Below are 22,752 nucleotides of genomic sequence, written 5' to 3' on the forward strand. Positions count from 1 at the left end.
GACAGAGGAAGAGTTGATGCAATTCCAAAGGGAAAGGATATGAATTGAAATGGAACACAACAGCGAACACCCTAAAATAAAGTTGTCCAGGAACTGAATGTGAAGCACTTGCACTGAAATTTTAGCTGCAATTGACAATGCTGCAATGACTGCAGAAAAGGGTGGCTTTTATTATGAAAGGGCACACAGGTTTAGGGCAGATCTGCAGGATATTCTGAGTGCCTAGCAAGGACTGTATTATAGAAAAATGCATGAGGCTAAGCAAACATATCATTGCCATTTCAAGCCTTCCACATCTAGCCACATTAGCCAGAGCAGACAGTGAACTTTGCCCTTCAACATCGAGGCAGGCAGACACAGAACAAAGTGTAGATATTGGTTACCCATCTGCCCTGATGGATTCAGATGATGACAAAATGTTAATAGATGACTCTCTTCCTCTTTCTCCCAACACCTCAGTCTCCTGTGCCTCCCATGACCTCATCCTCTGATGACAGCCTAACACATCATGGCCACCACCTCTTTGCTTTCCAATGTGCTGTCTTCCTAATTCTGGTAAAGTGAAACTACACTGCAGATACATTATTTCTACTTTATACAGGCTGTGTATTTATCATGTCATTCCTGCTTTTACTATATGTTAGTGTTATTTTGGATTTTATATGTTATTTGGTATGATTTGGTAGGTTATTTTTTGGGTCTGGGAAGGCTGAAAAATGTTTTCCATCTAAATTAATAGTAATTGCTTCTCTGCTTCATGTCATTTCAGCTTACAAAAGGTTTCATAGTGATTTTCTACTTAATGCTATAGGGGGAAACCTGTATTCTAAAACTATGAGGAGGAAAAGTGGAAATAAATACCTGAGAAAATATCTTAATTACAATCTAACATATAGTGTAATTACAAATCTAACATATAGTCACAGTTGGCTATTCCTATATGACCTTAATCCAGTCCACTAAGAGGCATACGAAATAAGAAAGCTGGTTAAAGTGTGTTTCAAAACATGAACGCAAGTAAGAAAAGCTAAAGCTCAGTAAACTTTATTAGCTAGCAATACGCTCACTTAACTTAAAAAAATTTCCCAGTAGATCCCAAAGAAGGAGCCATGTTTACTAGAGGAAGCAACCAATTACTATCCCTTCCAGGAGAACACAAAAGTACAAAGGTATAACATTATGTTACTGCCAAAGCTAAAAGGGCAAGAAAAAGCCAGAAGAGGGAAGACAAATAAAAGACGAAACTAAGGGAAAAACTACATTTGGAAGGAGACTCAATGAAAGAGCATCTTGAGATCAAAGCTGTTTTTCTTTCTTTTTAAATTAGTAAATGTAAAATTCCCTACTATCAGTCACTTATTAAAAAACAAAGCCTTATTTATAAATAAGTGTACCTTTGCTCCAAAGTACTCTACACTTCAGCAATGATTACCCATTACTTCAAAACAGTGCACTGACACAACATTTAAATATTCTTAAAGAAAATAACTTTAATATGATAATTTTAGTGTGTTATAATACAGGATGTTTGATTATGGAATGCTTTAAAAAGCGTAACACATAGTGTTTAGTAAGTCAATAATTATCCCCTGGCTCTATTTTCTGAATTATTTTCACTACCTCCTTCCCTTTCTAACTATGAAAGCTGGGAAGAAACTTGTTTACCTGGGTGGGATAGATGGGGGAATTTATTCCTTCAATAAATATTTCCTAAGTACTTACTAAGTACCAAGCCCTGTTCCTTTTACCTTACGAGAGTCATGGTCTCAAACTGGACTCCAAGTTTGCTGGTGATACAAACAAATGTTCTTTTAGGGTGACAACCACATGAAGAATTTCTGCTAAAATCTACCAGATCATGTAATTAGGTTGTCAGTGTCCATTCACTTTTAACTTGCTAAAGTCAAAGCCACTGCCACTTTAGAATCTATTTGGTCTCTGAAAACAGTTAATAACTATTAGGCCAACCAAGTAATTTTTAATATGAATGTGTGCTCACCATTTCTTGTCTTCCTAGTTTTATAAACTGAAAACTGAATAATGCCCAAACTTAAGAATTATTCACTGTATCAGATTTCATGTAAGTAAATGACCCTGTACTCAGATTTAATTAGCTGAAAAACTGGGGCTTCTCCTAAGCTTTTTTGAGCTATTTTGAAAAGGCAGAAAGAGCAATGATAAATTAAGATAGTTTTAATGCTAAGTATGCTTTATCATCTATGTAATAGGGTGAAAAGTATTTTTTTCTAGTTTTACTGAGAAATAATTGACATACATCATTGCATAAGTTTAAGGCACAGAGCATGATGGTTTGATTTACATATATTATGTATCAAGTAACATCCTATATTCTCATATGGATACAATAACAGTATATACGGTTTACAAATACTTTTTCCCATTCCGTAGGTTGTCTTTTCACTTTGTTGATAGTTTCTTTTGTTGTGCATAAGCTTTTTCATGATATAATCTCACTTGTTTTTTTATTTTGTTGCTTGTTCTTTGGTATCATATCTAAAAAATCATTACCAAGACCCATGTCAAGGAGCTTTATTCTTATGTTTTCTTCTAGGAGTTTCATGGTTTCAGGTCTTACATTTAAATCTAATCTATTTTGACTTAATTTTTGTCAGTGGTATAACATATGGGGTCCAATCTCATTCTTTTATGTGTGAATATCCAATTTTCCCAGCACCATTTATTGAAAAGACTATCTTTTCTCCATTGATATTCTTGGCTCCCTTGTCAAATATTAGTTGACCATATAGGCTTGGGTTTATTTCTGGGCTCTCCATTTTGTTCCAGTGGTCTATGGGTTTATTTTTATGCCAAAACCATACTGTTTTGATGAGTATAGTTTAAAGGATAGCTTGAAATCAGGAAGTGTGATGCCTCTTGCCTTCTGTTCTCCTTTCTCAGGATTTCTTTGGCTATTCAGGGTCTTTTGTAGTTCCATGTAAACATGAGGGGTGTTTTTTCTACTTCTGAAGAAAAGGAGAATCTTGATAGGGATTGCATTGAATCTGTAGACTACTTTTGTTCATATTGACATTTTAACAGTATTAATTTTTCTGATTCTTGAACATGTGGTAACTTCCCACTTACTTTGTCTTCTTTGATTTCTTTTATCAGTATCTTGCTGTTTTCAGAGTAGAGATCTTTCACCTCTTTAAATTTATTCCTAAGTATTTTATTGTTTTTGATGCTATTGCAAATGGGATCATTTTTTTCCAGAAAATTCATTATTAGTATATAGATATGCTACTTATTTTTCTATGTTAATTTTGTAACCTGCAACTTGGTTGATTAGGTCTAGCACTTTTAAGGTTGAGTCTTTAGGATTTTCTATATATAAATTGTATCAATTGCAAAACAGAGATAATTTTACTTCTTTCTTTCCAATTATGATACTTTTTATTTCTTTTTTTTTCTTTTGCCTGATTGCTCCAGCTAGGATTTCCCATACTATGCTGAACAGGAGTAGCGGGAGTAGCCACTCTTCCCTTGTTCCTGATCTTAGACGAAAAGCTTTCAAGCTTTCACCATCATGTTAGCTGTGATATATGGCCTTTATTATATTGAGATATGTTCCTTCTATAACTAATTTTTCAGTTTTTATTATGAATGGATGTTGAATTTCATCACTTACTTTTTGTGTCCAAAATCATCTGAGATGATCATGTGATTCTTTTCTTTCATTTTATTAATGTGATACATCACACTGATTGACTTTCTTATGTGAACCATCCTTTCATCCCAGGAATAAATCCCACTTGATTATGGTATGTGATGCTTATCAACAGCTGACTTCAGTTTGCTGGTATTTTATTGAGAATTTTTGCATCTATATTCATCAGAGATATAGTTTTCTTTTCTAGTAGTGTCCTTTTCTGGGTCTGATATCACGATAATGCTGGCCTTATAAAAATGAGCTTAGGAGTGTTCCTCTTTTTTTTGAAGAATTTGAGAAAGACTAGGGTTAGTTCTTTAAATGTCTGGTAAAATTTATCAGTGAAGCCATCAGTTCCTCAGTTTTATTTTATTGGGAGATTTTTAGTTATTGATTCAATCTCCTTACTAGTAATTAGTCTATTCAGATATTCTATTTTTGCCTGATTCAGTCTTTTTAAGTTGTATGTTTCTAAGGATTTTTACATTTCTTTCAGATTGTCCAATATGTTGGCATATAGTTATGTAGCAGCTTCTTATCATCCTCTGAATTTCTATGTTATCAGTTGTAATGTCTCCTTTTTCATTTATAATTTTGTTAATTTACATCCTTTCTCTTTTTTTCTTGGTTAGTCTAAGGGTTTGTAAATTTTGTTTCTCTCTTCAAATAAGCAAGCTTTACTTAATCTTTTATATTGTTTTTCTGCTATTTCATTTATTTCTGCTCTAATTTTTATTATTTCCTTTCTTCTGCTAACTTTGGGCTCAGTTTGTTCTTTTTTACTTCCTTAAAGTATAGAGTTAGCTTGTTTATTTGTTCTCTTTTTTGCTTCTTAATATAGGTGTTTACTACTATGACCTTCACTCTTAGAACTGCTTTTGCTGCATCCCTCATGCTCTGGTACTTTTGTTTCCACTTCCATCTGTCTCAAGAAACTTTTTTTATTTCTGTTTTAATTTCTTCTTTGAGCCATTGGTTGTTCAAGGGAGTGTTGTTTAATTTCAATATGTCTATGAATTTTCCAGTTTTCGTTTTATTACAGATTCTAGTTTCATGCCACTGTGGTCAGAGAAGATACTTGGTATGATTTCAATAATCCTGAATTTGCTAAGACTTCTTTTGTGGCCTAACATATGGTCTCTCCTGGAAAATGTTCCATGTGCACTTAAGAAGAATGTGTGTTCCCCTGTTGTTGGATAGAATGTACTGTATATGCCTGGTAGGTCCATTTGGTCAGTCTACAGTGCTCATCAAATCTGCTGTTTCCTTATTGTTTCTCTGTCTGGATGATCTACCCATTTTTGAGACTGGGGTACCAAAGTCCTCAACTATTATTCTATTAATATTCATTTATCCTTTTATCTCTGTTAAGTGTTTGCTTTATATAGTTAGGTGCTCTAGTGCTGGGTGCATAAACATTTATAATTGTTATATATTCTTGAGTTTTGACCTCTTTATCATTATTTAATGAACTTGTCTCTTTTTACCATTTTTAATTAAAAGCCTATTTTGTCTGCTATAACTAAGCTACCCCTGTTTTGTTTGGTTACCATTTGTTTGAAATGAATTTTATCCATCCTTTCACTTTCAGTTTTTGTGTATCTTTAAGTCTCAAATTAGTTTCCTGTAGGCAGCATGCTGTTGGATCTCTTTTTTTAAAATTCAGTCATTCTATGTCTTTTAATTGGAAAACTTAATCCATTTCCCTTTAAGGTGATTACTGATAGGTAAGGACTTAATTACCATATTGTTAATTATTTTCTGGTTTTAAGTTTTGTTTTTACAGATACAGCAGATAAAACTATAAATAGCAATAGGGGGAAAACACAGACCAGCCTGAAACAGTTTTTTTTAAATGGTGATTTCACTGAACTTGCTAATGTCTCTAAGCAACTGAAGCCCTGTGCTAAAAAGCAAATGGCTGGGGATGACTCTGTAAAGAAAAAGACATAAAGGCATGGGTTTTGGTAAGTGCAAAAATTCTTTCCCCTATTCCGACCCCATCCCAAACTCTAGACCCACTAATGCGTCTTTCAGAATCATGCTTTAAACAGGCTAATAAATGTGGATTTGCATTAATCTCTCATGGAATGACTAAATTACTCCTGAAACTGCATATGTGACTCAAAAACACGGTGGGAACCATAGAAGAACAAAGACCTAATTTCAGCAAGTAGGGGATGATTGTGGACATGTAAACTCAGAAGCATTATTTGCAGTGCCAGTGTTAAAAAGTCTAATAATTTTTTATGAATGATGATGCAATATATTTTTAAAGTAGCATTCTATATAAAATAAACAGATCTAACACAAATACATACATCTTAATGAAGAAATTAAAGTTATAGATCAAGCATTTCACAGTGCAAAAATCAAAGAGTAGACCTGTCACTATGTGAAAGACCCTATGAGTAATTTAGGCAAAAGATAACCAATTCCATATATATCCCATTTCAACACATCTATTATACCAAATACATCTGTTGCATTTCAAACTTGCTCCTGATGCATGAAAAATTTATTATTTTTAGTACCCCCTTAAAATACTTCAAAATGTCTCATAAGCTAAGTTCTTTTCAAAGCCAATTCCAATAATATATAGTGTATTATTCATCCAAACTGACTCAGTTTTATCACCCAAACCCTCCCTGGTAAAGCATTATTTTCAATTAGGCTTTAGATTAATAATGGTAATCTCTAGCCTTAAGCATACCTGGTATAAACAATGGCACACACTTCGAAGCTGAGGGGGGAATTCCAAGGAGGAACTGATGATGGCGTGGAAGAACTTCTCAGTCATCTGAAGGAGATTCCGCTGGTTTTCCTCAAGGCTCTCTGAGTGTTCTAACCTGCAAGAAAAAAAAAGATAAAATCAACTAAAAACAAACAAAATGCTCCTTAAAAGAGATGACTTCAGAGACATTCAACCAAATGTAATATTTTGATTTTGCTGGGATCCTGATTTGAATAAACTAAGTGTAAAAAAGACAATTTTGAGAATTGTACACGAAAATTCTTAGCAATCTATATTCTTACAAATTTAGTACACAATTTTTACTTTTTTGCCAATCTAGTAGGTTAGAAAGAGCATCTCATGTTCTAAACTTTTATTTCTATGACTTCTGGTAAAGTTAGACATGTTTTCATATATTTTGTGTCCATTCAGGTTTCCTCTATTTTGAAATGCCTTTTATATCCAGTCTGATATTTCTAACTGCTAGATGACCCTCCTGCTAGTAACTCAAACTTAACTTTTTGCCCCAATTAACTCATTTTCCTCCTACTCTTATGTCTTATTCTGTGCTCCCCATTCTGTCAATGTCACTATCATTGTCTCAATCATGTCATTCCAACAACTTTTGGTGTCATCTTTGTCTGCTGTACCCCATTCCTCCCCATATCCAAACAGTGTTGCTAATTCTTCAGTTTGGCCTCTAAAGTCTTTGTGTTATGATTAAAGGAAGAGAGGCTCAGAAGGCAGACTTAGAAAGTTTAACTATCAGCTCTACCACTTACTAACCATTATGACCTTGGTCAAGATATTTAATTTCTCTGGACCTCAATTTTTTCATCAGTTAGACAGAAATAATAATACTGCCTATATCATGGAGTTAAATTTTACTCAACAGCTACCAAATTCACAAAGCTTTAATTAAGCTGCCAAATGGTAGTTACTGTTAGGACCTTAACATTATTTCATTTTTAAGGACCCTGAACTTGAAAGTCTCACAGAAAAGACAGACAAAAGACATGACTTGGAAAAAGTGAGCATAATATGATTGTTTAAAATTCATTCAGTCAACAAATATTTAAGAAATGCCAACTCTTAGCCAGATGCCATGCTACATATTCATAGAGGGATTAAAGATGTATAAAATGTAAGAGACAACAGTCTAGTTGGAAGATACATCATCACAATTACATGTTATAATCATGGCACAGAAAAGAGAACAAAGATTTCTTTGTCCACATGCAGTGTGTGTACACGGGCAGTACCTGGCAGCAGGGAGAAAGCTTCACAGAAATGATGGTTTTTAAACTTCACCCTGTTTAACCCTTTGGCCTCCTTCCCTTCTCCTGAGTCACTGCTCATTATAGGAGGAGTGTGTTACATAAGAAAAAAGGTCAAGCATGCTCAGCTCAGTGTCATCCTCTTCATTCTAGAATGCTTGCATTCTCCATGCTTACAGATTTTTTGGTCTGCTCTCTACTTATGTATAAAAAGCTTGCAGTCCCTGAGAAGGAAGCCTGAAGTTATCCAGCTCTGCAAGGAATGCAAGGAATAGGGGAAGTATTAGCAAGTTTATCTGTCCCCATTCTAAGGATCTAAAGCCACATTCTCCAATTATTTTTATCAGAAATAAAGGTGATAGTCAATTCCTGAGTGCTTCCTTCCCATCCCTACTCACCCCACCCTTCTGGTTTTGAATTGGGCAGGGAAGAGAGAGATTACTAGGCATCTCCAACCCCAATGAGCTCCATGTGTCAAGGGGTTTCAAATATATAACATGTACATATTTCAATGGAGATACAGTCCAAAGAATACATGAAAGAATGATAAGAGGTAATAATGGATTACAGTCAGAAAACACTGTACTTTATCTTATAGTCAGTGGGGAACAATGGATGGTTTCTAAGAAAAACGTTTAGGTTTCAAAATAATTCCTACAGCAAATAACCTAAAACTGAAGAAAAAATAACAATGCTGGAACAATAATTAGGAAGGTACTACAAAAGTCAGTGTGATCAGCTCTATGCTGATGCACCGGGCTCCACAGCACCCTCCCACCCAGTGCTGACTCAGCTGGGTAGGGTGCTGGAGCATCCACTGGGGAGACCTACCCTGCTTTAAAGAAGTAAAATTGTTGGGAAAGAAACTAAGGGTTGGAGAGGATTAAAGATGGCAGCGTGAGAGGTGAGACAGAGGCTTCCTCCTAAAACTGCATATAATATGAAAATACGATTAATACAACTAATCCTGAAAGAGCAACAGGAAAGAGGACTGCGCAAGACTACATACGCCTGGAGAAAAGAGCAGACCTCATGGAACAGGGTAATGTACCAAAGCTGTGGCCTGGTGGGACACAAGCCCTTCCCCTACCCCACCTCACCAGCGGTAGGAAGAGAAACGGAGCGGGGAGGGAGTGGAGGCTTGGGACTGCTGAATACCTAACTCTGGAGATTTGCTCTGGGAGCACAAACCTTCATTTCATGGTGCTTTCATGATACTGTAGTGATTAGGGGATTGGAAAGCTAAGACAGGCAGAATTCCTGGAGAGACTGAGATTTCAGCTGCTTCTGGAAAGCAGGGATGCATATCTGGCTGCTCTGGGACAAAAGAAAGGCGGGCAGTCTGAGAGACTTCCTAACAAGGAAGCCCTTAGCAAGAGGGCTGCTAAAGGGGCAAGGATTGCACAGAGCTTACTGCTCAGGAGAAAGAACAGGTAGACAAAATTGTCCAGGTGCACTCTGCCCAGCAGATTGGGAGCATTCACGATTTCCAGGTGCTCCAGCTCCCTGGCTGGCTAAACAGCTCCAAGGACCCCCTCTGTAATAGGCAGCCTACCGTGCCTTTCTCCCAGCAAGCTCCACCTGGGTTGCAAACCGGCAAATACTACCCTGGCATTAGGCCAGACAGAGGGAAGATCTGTCTACAGCAACTACAAACGCAAACCACAGAAGATTATACCTGTGTGCTGGGCCACTGGTTCAGGCAGTGGAGACAGGCATGGTGGCTGGGAAGCAGGAAACAGCTCTTTACTCCCCCCAGGCACCAATACCACTCCCCTGAGACCCCCAACCATTGATTCAGGGGCTGAACAGCTCCAGAGAGTAGAGCTTCTGGACCCTAGAGGGCGCCATATACAAATATGAAACACCAAAGGAACCTAGTTCAGAATAAAATTAACATAACACCTGAGAAAGATGATATGGACCTCATGACTCTTCCTGAAAGGAAGTTCAAAATAAAAATCATTAACATGCTAATGGAGGTATGGAAAGATAATGAAGAAATCAGGAATGAATTCTGGTCAGAGATCCAATTGTTGAAGAACACAATGGAGGGTATTAAAAGCAGACTAAATACGGTGGAGGAGATGATAAATGAAATAGAAACTAGAGAAGAGGAATACAAAGAAGCTGAGGCACAGAGAGAAAAAAGGATCTCTAACAATGAAAGAATATTGAGAGAACTGTGAGACCAATCTAAACGGAACAATATTCGTATTACAGGGGTACCAGAAGAAGAAGAAGAGAGAGAAAGGGATAGAAAGCATCTTTGAGTAGGTAATTGCTGAAAACTTTCCCAATCTGGATAAGGAGATAGTCTCTCAGGCCATGGAGATACACAGATCTCCCAAAACAAGGGACCCAAGGAAGACAACACCAAGACACACAGTAAATAAAATGGCAAAGATCAAGCATAAGGACAGATTATTAAAAGCAGCCAGAGAGAAATAAGATCACGTACAAAGGAAAGCCCATCAGGCTAACATCAGACTTCTCAGCAGAAACCTTATGGGCCAGAAGGGAGTGGCATGATGTACTTAATGCCATGAAGCAGAAGGGCCTGGAACCAAGATTACTTTATCCAGCAAGATTATCATTTAAATTTCAAGGAGGGATTAAACAATTTCCAGATAAGCAAAAGCTAAGAAAATTTACCTCCCACAAACCATCTCCACCGTCTATTTTGGAGGGACTGCTATAGATGGAAGTGTTCCTAAGGTTAAATAGCTGTCACCAAAGGTAATAAAACCACAGTAAAAAAGGTAGAACAGCTAATTACTAAGCAAATATAAAATTAAATTAACTATCCCCAAAGTCAATCAAGGCATAGACAAAGAGTACAGAATATGATACCTAATATATAAAGAAAGGAGGAAGAACAAAAAGGAGAACAAAAAGAAAAGAACCTTTAGATTGTGTTTGTAATAGCATATTAAGTGACTTAAGTTAGACTCTTAGATCATAAGGAAGTTAATCTTGAACCTTTGGTAAGTACGAATCTAAAGTCTGCAATGGCAATAAGTACATACCTATCAATAATCACCCTAAATGTAAATAGACTGAATGCACCAATCAAAAGACATAGAGTCATTGAATGGATTAAAAAAACAAGACCCATCTATATGCTGCCTACAAGGGACTCACTTTAAACCCAAAGACATATACAGACTAAAAGTGAAGGGCTGGAAAAACATCTCATACAACTAATAGAGAGAAAAAGCAGGAGTTGCAGTACTTGTATCAGACAAAATAGACTTTAAAACAAAGAAAGTCACAAGAGACAAAGAAGGACATTCATAACGATAAAGGGATCAATCCAACAAGAAGTTATAACCATTATAAATATCTATGCACCCAACACAGGAGCACCTACATATGTAAAACAAATAATAACAGAATTAAAAGGGGAAATAGAATGCAATGCATTCATTCTAGGGGACTTCAACACACCACTCACTCCAAAGGACATATCAACAAGAGAGAAAATAAGTAAGGACGCAGAGGCACTGAACAACACATTAGAACGGATGGACCTAACAGACATCTATAGAACTCTACACCCAAAAGCAGCAGAATACACATTCTTCTCAAGTGCACATGGAACATTTTCAAGAATAGATCAGATACTAGGCCACAAAAAGAGCCTCAGAAAATTCGAAAGGATTGAAATTGTACCAATCAGTTTCTCAGACCACAAAGGTATGAAACTAGAAATGAATTATACAAAGAAGATGAAAAATTCCACAAACACATGGAGGCTTCACAACATGCTTCTAAATAACCAATGCGTCAATGACCAAATAAAAACAGAGATGAGGCAATATATTGAGACAAATGACAAAAAAAATTCAACAGTGCAAAATCTGTGGGATGCAGCCAAGGCCGTGCTAAGAGGAAAGTATATTGTAATACAGGCCTACCTCAGGAAAGAAGAACAATCCCATATAAGCAGTCTAAATGCACAATTAATGAAACCAGAAAAAGAACAACAAATGAGACCCAAAGTTAGTAGAAGGAGGGACATAATAAAGATTAGAGCATAAATAAATAAAATTGAGAAAAATAAAACAATAGAAAGATTCAATGAAAGCAAGAGCTGGTTCTCTGAGAAAATAAACAAAATAGAAAAACCCCAAGACAGACTTATCAAGAAAAAAAGAGAGTCTACACACATAAACAGAATCAGAAATGAGAAAGGAAAAATCACTATGGACACCACAGAAATACAAAGAATTATTAGAGAATATGATGAAAAATTATATGCTAACGAACTGGATAACCTAGAAGAAATGGACAACTTTCTAGAAAAATACAACCTTCCAAGGCTGACCAAGGAAGAAACAGAAAATCTGAACAGACCAATCATAAGCAACGAAATTGAACTGGTAATCAAAAAACCACCTAAGAACAAAACACCTGGACCAGATGGCTTCACTGCTGAATGTTATCAAACATTTAGTGAAGACCTAATACCCATCCTCCTTAAAGTTTTCCAAAGAGTAGAAGAGGGAATACTTCCAAATTCCTTCTATGAGGCCAGCATCACTCTAATACCAAAACCAGGCAAAGACACAACAAAAAAAGAAAATTACAGACCAATAAACCTGCTGAACAGAGATGCAAAAATACTCAACAAAATATTAGCAAACCGAATTCAAAAATACATCAAAAAGATCATCCATCATGATCAAGTAGGATTTATTCCAGGGATGCAAGGATGGTACAACATTCAAAAATCCATCAATATCACCCACAACATCAACAAAAAGAAGGACAAAAACCACATGATCATCTTCATAGATGCTGAAAAAAGCATTTGACAAAATTCAACATCCATTCATGATAAAAACTCTCAACACAATGGGTGTAGAGGGAAAGTACATCAACATAATAAAGGCCATATATGAGAAACCCACAGCCAACATACTTAACAGCGAGATGCTGAAAGCTTTCCCTTTAAGATCAGGAACAAGACAAGGATGCCCACTCTCCCCACTTCTATTCAACATAGTACTAGAAGTCCTAGCCATGGCAATCAGACAACACAAAGAAATAAAAGGCATCCAGATTGGTAAGGAAGAAGTTAAACTGTCCCTGTTTGCAGATGACATGATATTGTACATAAAAAACCCTAAAGAATCCACTCCAAAACTACCAGATCTAATATCTGATTTCAGCAGTTACAGGATACAAAATTAATACCCAGAAATCTGTGGCATTCCTATACACTAACAATGAACTAGCAGAGAGAGAAATCAGGAAAACAATTCCATTCACAATTGCATCAAAAAGAATAAATACCTAGGGATAAACCTAACCAAGGAAGTGAAAGATCCATACTCTGAAAACTACAAGACACTCATGAGAGAAATTAAAGAAGATACCAATAAATGGAAACACATCCTGTGCTCATGGATAGGAAGAGTTAATATTGTTAAAATGGCCATCCTGCCTAAAGCAATCTATAGATTCAATGCAATTCCTATCAAAATACCAACAGCATTCTTCAATCAACTAGAGCAAATTGTTCTAAAATTCAGATGGAACCACAAAAAACCCTGAATAGCCAAAGCAATCCTGAGAAGGAATAAAGCTGGGAGGATTATGCTCCCCAACTTCAGGCTCTACTACAAAGTGACAGTAATCAAGACAATTTGGTACCGGCACAAGAACAGAACAATAGACCAATGGAACAGACTAGAGAGCCCTGATAGAAACCCAACCATATATGGTCAATTAATACGATAAAGGAGCCATGGACATACAATGGGGAAATGACAGCCTCTTCAACAGCTGGTGTTAGCAAAACTGGACAGCTACATGTAAGAGAATGAAACTGGATAAGTGTCTATCCCCATACACAAAAGTAAACTTGAAATGGATTAAAGACTTGAATGTAAGTCATGAAACCATAAAACTCTTAGAAGACAACATAGGCAAACATCTCCTGAATATAATCATGAGCAACTTCTTCCTGAACGCATCTCCTTGAGCAAGGGAAACAAAAGCAAAAATGAACTCATGGGACTACATAAAACTAAAAGTTTCTGTACGGCAAACAACACCATCAACAAAACAAAAAGGCATCCTACAGTATGGGAGAATATATTTGTAAATGACATATCTGACAAGGGGTTAACAGCCAAAATAAACAAAGAACTTACATGACTTGACACCCAAAAAGCAAATAACCCAATTAACAAATGGGCAGAAGATAAGAAGAGACAGTTCTCCAAAGAAGAAATTCAGATGGACAACAGACACATGAAAAGATGCTCCACATCACTAATCATCAGGGAAATGCAAATTAAAACCACAATGAGATATCACCTCATACCAGTAAGGATGGCCAGCATTGAAAAGACTAAGAACAACAAATGCTGGTGAGGATGCGGAGAAAGGGGAACCCTCCTACGTGGCTGGTGGGAATGTAAGCTAGTTCAACCATTGTGGAAAGCTCCTCAAAAAACTAAAAATAGAAGTACCATTTGACCCGGAAATCCCACTCTTAGGAATTTACCCAAAGAATACGACTTCTCAGATTCAAAAAGACATATGCACCCCTATGCTTATCGCAGCACTTTTTAGAATAGCCAAGATGTGGAAGCAACCTAAGTGTCCATCAGTAGATGAATGGATAAAGAAGAGGTGGTACATAAACACAATGGAATACTATTTGGGAACAAATCCTACTATTTGCAACAACATGGATGGAGCTGGAGGACATTATGCTCAGTGAAATAAGCCAGGCAGAGAGAGACAAATGTCAAATGTTTCCCTCATTTGTGGAGGATAACAATGAAGCAATACTGAAGGAACATAATAGCAGCAGACTCACAGACTCCAAGAAGGAACTAGTGGTTAGCAAAGGGGAGGGGTGTGGGAGGGTGGGTGGAGAGGGAGTAAAAAAGGGGATTGAGGGGTATTATGTTTAGTACACATGGTGTGGGGGATCAAGAGGAGAACAGTGTATCACAGAGAAGGGACATAGTGGATCTCTGGCAGTTGATTGCTGCACTGATAGACAGTGACTGCATTGGGGTGTGGGTGGGGACTTGATAATATGGGTAAATGTAGTAACCACATTGTTTTTTCACGTGAAACCTTCATAAGAGTGTATATCAATCATACCTTAATAAAAAATCAATTAAAAAAGTCAGTGGGGTCAATAAGGCATTTGTTAAATAAATTATTATATAGCCAAAGTATGAAATATTATGCAGCAGTTAAAAAGATTGAGATTAATCTTTCTACACTGACATAGAAAGATCTAAGAAATAGTTTAAAAAATGAACCATTTATATTAAGCACTCACATAATAATATATGGTTTCTATAACTAGATATGTATATGCAAATGTGCTGAAAAAGGACAGTAAAAAATTACTGAACTAGTAATAGTGCTATGTCTCTAGAAGTGGTAGTCAAAGACACCTTTAATAATATCTGTAATGTTTTGTAAGAAAAATGGATTCATGTGCAATAAAGACCAACTTTAAGAATCAATTGTGAGGTCCCTGCCTCATGCAGTGGTAGTGAAAAAATAGAGAGCAGTTGTAGTTGAGAAGATGACAAACCTGGTAGGATCCACTTCAAAGCTAACATGCTGCCAATCAGAGGATGTGATCACAATTCGTAATAAAGGATCCAGGAGTTTTTGTAGGTAGGTAGCACCATATACCTACAGAAATACACAAGGAGTATTTATTATGCCTGTTCCAAATATCTTGCATTAAAGAAGACATTCTGCCGTCTACATTCTGCACGTAATCCTTGTTTGGCATATCTCCATGCACAAAAAAAGATGAATGGATACAAACCTTGAAACAGAAGGTCATTATTTTACTGGCTAAGCTGTTGCCTCGGAAAAGAGTCTGCATGGAGTCAGCCAATTCTACTTCCTTAGAAAACATATTCCAGAGCAGTTGGTAAAGTAAATGCCGAGAATCAAATAGAGTCACTAGAACTCGAGCTAGTTCATCCTTAAGAAAAATAAAATTCTGTTAGTGTGAACAGTGCCATTTTTTCTTAAGCAGGAACCTGAAAGGCAAACCCAAAGTTGATAACCACCTGCTGAATCAAGGTAAATGGTGACTGATTGGTTTTTTCCCTGGGATTTATCTGTGTACACTTGTCTATTAGATTTAACTTAATATTAGGTCTGAAGGTAACTTTCATATGCCAACAGCAGTTGCTAATTCTAAGGATTAACTGATAAGAGGTAAGAAAGACCTAGGCTTACCAGGAAATGGAAAAAATTCAGGATTCTGTTCAAATCATATGATAAAATGAAAGGGAGTAGAAATAGAAGATGAAGGTGAAGAGTTTAGTTTCACATGCACAGATCATTTTCTTAGAAAGTCAGTGAGCAGAATAAGATTTTGGTGACCACAAGAGCTCTCCTTTCTTCTTGTATGGTCAGGGAGAGTCAGTGAATACTGAACATGGGCTAGGCAGAGACACAAACATAACAACTACAGGGTTTGTAGGAAGTCAGGAAAAATATCTGGGCTGTGCATTCAGAACTAAGATATTAACAAGATTTATGTACAAAGCAGGGGTAGGTAATTAATTCTTACCTAGTACTTAAATGACAAGCATTGTAATTCCCCATGGTAAAGTATTTTTTGGTACACTCAAGAAAAATGATGTGATAGTAAACCACTTTAACCATACACCTTGGAAAGAGATTGAGAGAGAACAGGGACAGCCATAAAAAGATGCCCTAACCCTCAAGCAGTGAAAACAAGGGCCAGGATCACAGCCAAACTCTTCTAATTCTTGTCTGGTTCTAGGATTATAATAATCTGATATCTGAGTAAAGGAAAAAATTTAACAGTCCTAACCACAGATAACCTAGAAGCCAAAGACCCAATATTCTGTAGACTCTCATAGTTACACAATACATTTTGACTAGATATAAAAATTCTATACTGTATTTTAAAGTCAAATATAATAATGAGAGATAATTCAGTTACAATATAAACCCATTTTTAGACTACAGTGCTAAATGTTTTTTTCCACTCTAATCCCTTCCCTGCAAAATTCTGAAAACTTTAAGCATGAGAATTTAAAATGTATTAAACAGAACTAAAAAAAATTTAAATTATCCTGTATTTTGTTCTCCTTTAGATATATCTCTAATAAATCTGGCTTAATATAAAAGTGCTTCTCAAAAAAAAAGTCATTTAATATAAAACTCACTAGAAATGAATTACTGAAAGAAACAATATGAATTAAACTAGACTTAATGGATTCTTTTTTATTATGAAACTTACTGATAATTTTTAGTGCTGACTAATTAGGTAGATGCTAAAAAGGTAATTCAGAATATCTATTTTCAATACATGAAAGTTTGTGAAATAATATTAGGTCTCAAGAGGACTTCAATAATTTTCCTTTTCCAACTCTCTTGCTACAAGCAGGATTCCATCTTCATTCACTAAACAATTATTTACTCAGTACTTGTTATGTATCAGGTACTACTCCAAGAACTAGAATTACAGCAGTGAACAAGGCAGACAAGGTCTCTGCTCTCATGGAGCTCACATGCTAGTGGAATGAGAACAAATAATCAAATAAACAAGATAACTTCTCATAGTGAGCAGGAGCTGCAAAGAAAATACAACAAGGTAATGTGACAGAATGACTATAGGTGTGGTTCTATGTATCAGAAAAGACCTCATGAGAAAGCGCCATCTGAACTGAAAATGAGTAACAAGAAGTTGGCCACTTAAGAGATCAGGAAAAAAAACATTGTGAGCAGTAGCAGCAAGGGTGCTCTTAGGTGGAAATAAGCCTAATGTGTTTGATGGCTAGTGTGGTTTAAACCTGGTGAAGAAGGAAAACAATGTCAGAGATGAGGATGGCCCAGACTGGGTAGAGCTTTGTAGCTATGTTAAGGAGTTTGAATTTTACTTTAATTATGAGGAGTAAGATCCTACAGATTTAAGCAGAAACACATCTATAGGCAAAAACAGATTACTTATTAGTTATAATAACCAAACTGAAATCACTTTTGGTATAATACAAACTAAATAACCCTTCAACATAGAAAGGGACAATCCTCAAACTTATGGCATGTATTATTTTTTGTAATATATAAAGATTTTACCCTACTACAAAGCCACAGTAATCAAGACAATTTGGTACTGGCACAAGAACAGAGCCACAGACCAGTGGAACAGAACAGACTCCAGACATTAACCCAAACATATATGGTCAATTAATATACGATAAAGGAGCCATGGACATACAATGGGGAAATGACAGCCTCCTCAACAGTTGGTGTTGGCAAAACAGGACAGCTACATGTGAGAGAATGAAACTGGATCACTTCTAACGCCATACATAAAAGTAAATTCGAAATGGATCAAAGACCTGAATGTAAGTCATGAAACCATAAAACTCTTAGGAAAAAACATAGGCAAAAATCTCTTGGTGGATATAAACATGAGTGACTTCTTCACGAACATATCTCCCTGGGCAAGGGAAACAAAAGCAAAAATGAACAAGTGGGACTATATCAAGCTGAAAAGCTTCTGTACAGCAAAGGACACCATCAATAGAACAAAAAGACATCCTACAGTATGGGACAATATATTCATAAATGACAGATCTGATAAAGGATTGACATCCAAGACATATAAAGAGCTCACACACCTCAACAAACAAAAAGCAAATAATCCACTTAAAAAATGGTCAGAGGAGCTGAACAGACATTTCTCCAAAGAAGAAATTCAGATGGCCAACAGACACATGAAAAGATGCTCCACATCGCTAGTCATCAGAGAAATGCAAATTAAAACCACAATGAGATATCACCTCACACCAGTAAGGATCACCACCATCCAAAAGACAAACAACAACAAATGTTGGCGAGGTTGTGGAGAAAGGGGAACCCTCCTACACTGCTGGTAGAAATGTAAATTAGTTCAACCACTGTGGAAAGCAGTACAGAGGTTCCTCAAAATGATCAAAATAGAAATACCATTTGACCCAGGAATTCTACTTCTAGGAAGTTACCATAAGAATATAGCAGCCAGTTTGAAAAAGACAGATGCACCCCTATGTTTACCGCAGCACTATTTATAATAGCCAAGAAATGGAAGCAACCCAAGTGTCCATCAGTAAATGAATGGATAAAGAAGATGTGATACATATACACAATGGAATATTATTCAGCCATAAGAAGAAAACAAATCCTACCATTTGCAACAACATGGATGGAGCTAGAGGGTATTATGCTCAGTGAAATAAGCCAGGTGGAGAAAGACAAGTACCGAATGATTTCACTCATATGTGGAGTATAAGAACAGAGAAAAAAACGGAAGGAACAAAACAGCAGCAGAAACATAGAACTCAAGAATGGACTAACAGTTACCAAAGGGAAAGGGAATGGGGAGGGTGGGTGGGAAGGGAGGGATAAGGGGGGGGCGAAAAGAAAGGAGGCATTACAATTAGCATGTATAATATGGGAGGAGGCACGGGGAGGGCTGTGCAGCACAGAGAAGACAAGTAGTGATTCTACAGCATCTTACTACACTGATGGACAGTGACTGTAATGGGGTTTGTGGGGGTGACTTGGTGAAGGGGGTAGTCTAGTAACCATAATGTTCCTCATGTAATTGTATATTAATGATACCAAAATAAAAAAATATACATATGAATACACCAAAAAAAAAAAAGATTTTACAGAATCACTGACTATATTCTTCACGCTGTACTATACAATCACTGTGGTCAATATATATTATGATTGAAAATTTTTGTGCCTCTTTATGCTCTTCACCTTCCCCACCCAACTACCTCAACCCCTCCCCCATGGAAAACACCAGTTACTTCTCACTGTTGGTGAGTCTACTGTTGTTTTGTTCCTTCTGTTTTGCTTTGTTTTTATATTCTACAAATAAGTGAAATCACATAGTATTTGTCTTTCTCAGCCTGGCTTATTTCACTGAGCATGTATTATTAATGGTATGGTTTTAGGAAAATTTTTTTATTAAGAGAGGTCAAATAGCCATATTATACCTTCAATGTTTAAAACAAGCAATATCATAATTTCAAATGCAAATAGGTTGATTAAATTTTTAAAAAACTGTACACCACGCTATAGAAAAAAAGAATTGTGAATTGAAGGTAGTAAATAGGCACAAGTCTTGAATTCTAGTTCTATTATCACTAACATCTAAATATGAGATTTAACTCTGATTATTTCATTTGATATATGAAGATACCAGACCAGATCAGTGGTTTTAATTTTCTCTTCAACAGTGTTTGAATATTGAGATGGGTAGGGAGTTTTGAGTTTTATCTAAGTTAAGATCCTCATACTTAAGGCAAGAATACCTGTGAGAGCTAGAAACTCCAAACGCATTCCTGCAGCTGCAAACCACTCAAATAATATCTGAAGCTTCTTCTAACCTTAAAGTTTTAGCAATTCATTCAACAAACATTCACTAAACAAATGAATTGTGAAGCAGTTGCTATGTGCCAAGCACCCTTCTTTCCCACTTATTCAATGAACTTACCCACTGAGAACAAGGGACCACATTGGCCAGGGCCATAGCTATAGGGAGCTCTCCCTGGTCACCCATCATCGTGACCAACTCCACCAGTCTTTCAAACCGATCTGCCAACACCGTTTCTGCAAGTGTGTCAAATTCTGTGCCTTGCTGGAGGATCTTTGTCAGAACTTCCATAAACGTAGCTCTTGTCTGGAGATCTTTGTGATAACCTAAACCTGACACAGACAGACAGACGCGAATTTACTAACATGGCCTTGTTGAAGTAATTTTACTTGTTTTACATGTCAGTTCTCTGGGTTTTAAACTTCCGTATGCAGCTTTCATTTCACCTCACCTATGGAGTGCATGAGGCCACTGTCCACGTTAGCATTGAGTAAGTTTGACATTGCCAGGACTGTACAGTGCCTCAGGGATGCCAGCCTCCGAGACATGCCACGTTTTCTGCCACCGGTTTGTGCATTTTCATCTTCAACTTCACTACAGTCATTCAAAAGGTTCATAAACAATGTGAAATACCTAAGAAATAAAAAGACCAACCCTTACACAGTGAAGGCTACAACAGGAAGAAAGCTAATTAGATATTCTGAAATCATTTCAAGTGCATCATATGAGTGGCCTTGGTTATCTGCTTCTCTCCAATCTTGGGGTAATCAGCCTGTGTGGCTCCTTATGGACTATGTTATGTTGGAAATGATTTTATCCTGACAAAGCCCAGCACATGCATCATACCATAAGCACCAAATAGATGCAATGTTTCCTGTATAAATGCATTACACTTAATGTTCAGCATATAAAGTTAGTGGTCCAAATATTTCAGACAATGTCATTTTGAATAACTTAATGAGGCCATCTGGGTTTTACTGCCAATAACTCACTGGTCAGATTATTTTCTTTAAAAACCATGAAACACAGCTGTTTTCCTATCCCTGTTTTGTCATAAGGAATATTGCTTCATGCATGTGTTGTATTTGGTGAGACAGTAGCTGGTGACAATACTAAAGCAACAAGATCCATTTTCTGAGTATAATCATTTGGTTATACTTCCTCTGTTGCTGCTCCACAAAAAACTGAAATTTACTTAAGAAATAATTGTGATTTGGCTTCCATCAATTCCACACCATCTCCTTCCTCAGGCTGCAGTGGAAGACCAGCCAGGAGTGAAACTACTGCTTCCATGCTTGCCTGGTCCAAATCTCTGAAGAAAAAAAATGTAAAGACCATAAGTCTTTCAGATTCTTCCACTCCACCCTCCCCTCAAATAAACTTCTTCCTCACAGACACAAACTTCAGGGACTACCTGTTTTATTAAACAAATTATTAGGACAGCCTAAATAATTTGAGTTAATATACAGACCTCAGAATGCAAAAGCATTTCAAGTTAGGGAGTAGAAAATATTTTCCACAAAGTAATTTTGGCAAAATAAATACCTTAAATCAAAAGCAAGTACTATAAAACCATACCTGGCCAAAGATATGGATATGAATGGTTATCATATAATTCATAGTGGTGAACTATTTTCTGATTATGTGGCAGTATTTACCATTAGAACAAACTTAAGCAATTACTCTTTAGACAGACTCAAAACAATTAAGTTCCTCAAATGATAACTTTATCTAATCATTAGATAAACACAATCTAAGCTCTCTCTATATTTTCCGATATAGTTCCTAAATAGACAACAATAATTTTCTAAATGTAATACATTTGTATTTACTGAAAGTCTTTCAGTTAAAAAAGAAAAAGAAATGATAAAAGTCAGTACCTTACATAATCAAAATGCAAAAGCTTATATCCAAAAATATAATTTTAATATATATAAAATACATGTATAATAGCTATAATCAAGTAGTATTCATGCCTAGACTAAACCTGCTAATAATTACAGGTCATCCTCTTTTCTTACCTTGTCAGACATTTTACATCATCATCTGCCGCTTGGTTTGATGTTCCCATAACCCAGTCTGTCAGGTATTCCACCATCTTATTCCTATAGAGTGGCAGAGAGAAGGAAAATAGCAAACAACTTTTTACAAATCACACATCTTGTCATGTAAGTTTTTTTTTAATAGTGCAAATTATTTATCAAATCACCCAAGTGACATGACAATTTTATAAAAGAGATACTGCTATCACGAATCTAGCAACCAGGACACAAACTCAGGTGACTTTGGATACTGACCCCCCACATTCTTAGCTATGGTAACAGTGTGGACACAGAATCAAATTCTTAGCTCAAGTACAGTATAACCTTAGAAAAATGGAGCACTGTTATGGGCACAAAGCTTTCAGAAATTTGAGAAGACATGAAGAGAAAAGTAAACATGTAAAATGCTCCTTTTCCACCTACTATTTTTCGGTACTTGGTTTAATGTAAGATTCACAAAACCCGACTTTGCTCGTTTGAGAACTCACCTAAATTTCATCTCTTGACAAAATGAGAGGTCATCTCTCCTTGCCATCATTACCTCGACTAACTGACACAGTTTCGTTTTTATCTGAATGGCATGGACCATATTCCCAAGCACACGAACATATCTAGACATA

General features: G+C 36.4%; 1 protein-coding gene across 6 annotated transcripts in view; it reads right to left on the reverse strand.

Moving 5' to 3' along the window:
- The window catches only part of NF1 (neurofibromin 1), a 274,044-nt gene that overhangs the window by 106,474 nt on the left and 144,818 nt on the right, over positions 1–22,752 (reverse strand). For all 6 annotated transcript variants that reach the window (XM_073235129.1, XM_073235127.1, XM_073235128.1 and 3 more), the window contains 8 exons: positions 22,621–22,743; positions 22,112–22,195; positions 21,286–21,402; positions 20,542–20,723; positions 20,211–20,422; positions 15,501–15,662; positions 15,258–15,361; positions 6,384–6,519 (listed from right to left, as the gene is read on the reverse strand). In XM_073235129.1, coding sequence (XP_073091230.1) covers positions 6,384–6,519; positions 15,258–15,361; positions 15,501–15,662; positions 20,211–20,422; positions 20,542–20,723; positions 21,286–21,402; positions 22,112–22,195; positions 22,621–22,743 — 1,120 coding nt within the window. The remainder of the gene's footprint in view (positions 1–6,383; positions 6,520–15,257; positions 15,362–15,500; positions 15,663–20,210; positions 20,423–20,541; positions 20,724–21,285; positions 21,403–22,111; positions 22,196–22,620; positions 22,744–22,752) is intronic.

This window comes from Manis javanica, chromosome 4 (assembly GCF_040802235.1).
Source record: "Manis javanica isolate MJ-LG chromosome 4, MJ_LKY, whole genome shotgun sequence".
Taxonomy (NCBI): domain Eukaryota; kingdom Metazoa; phylum Chordata; class Mammalia; order Pholidota; family Manidae; genus Manis; species Manis javanica.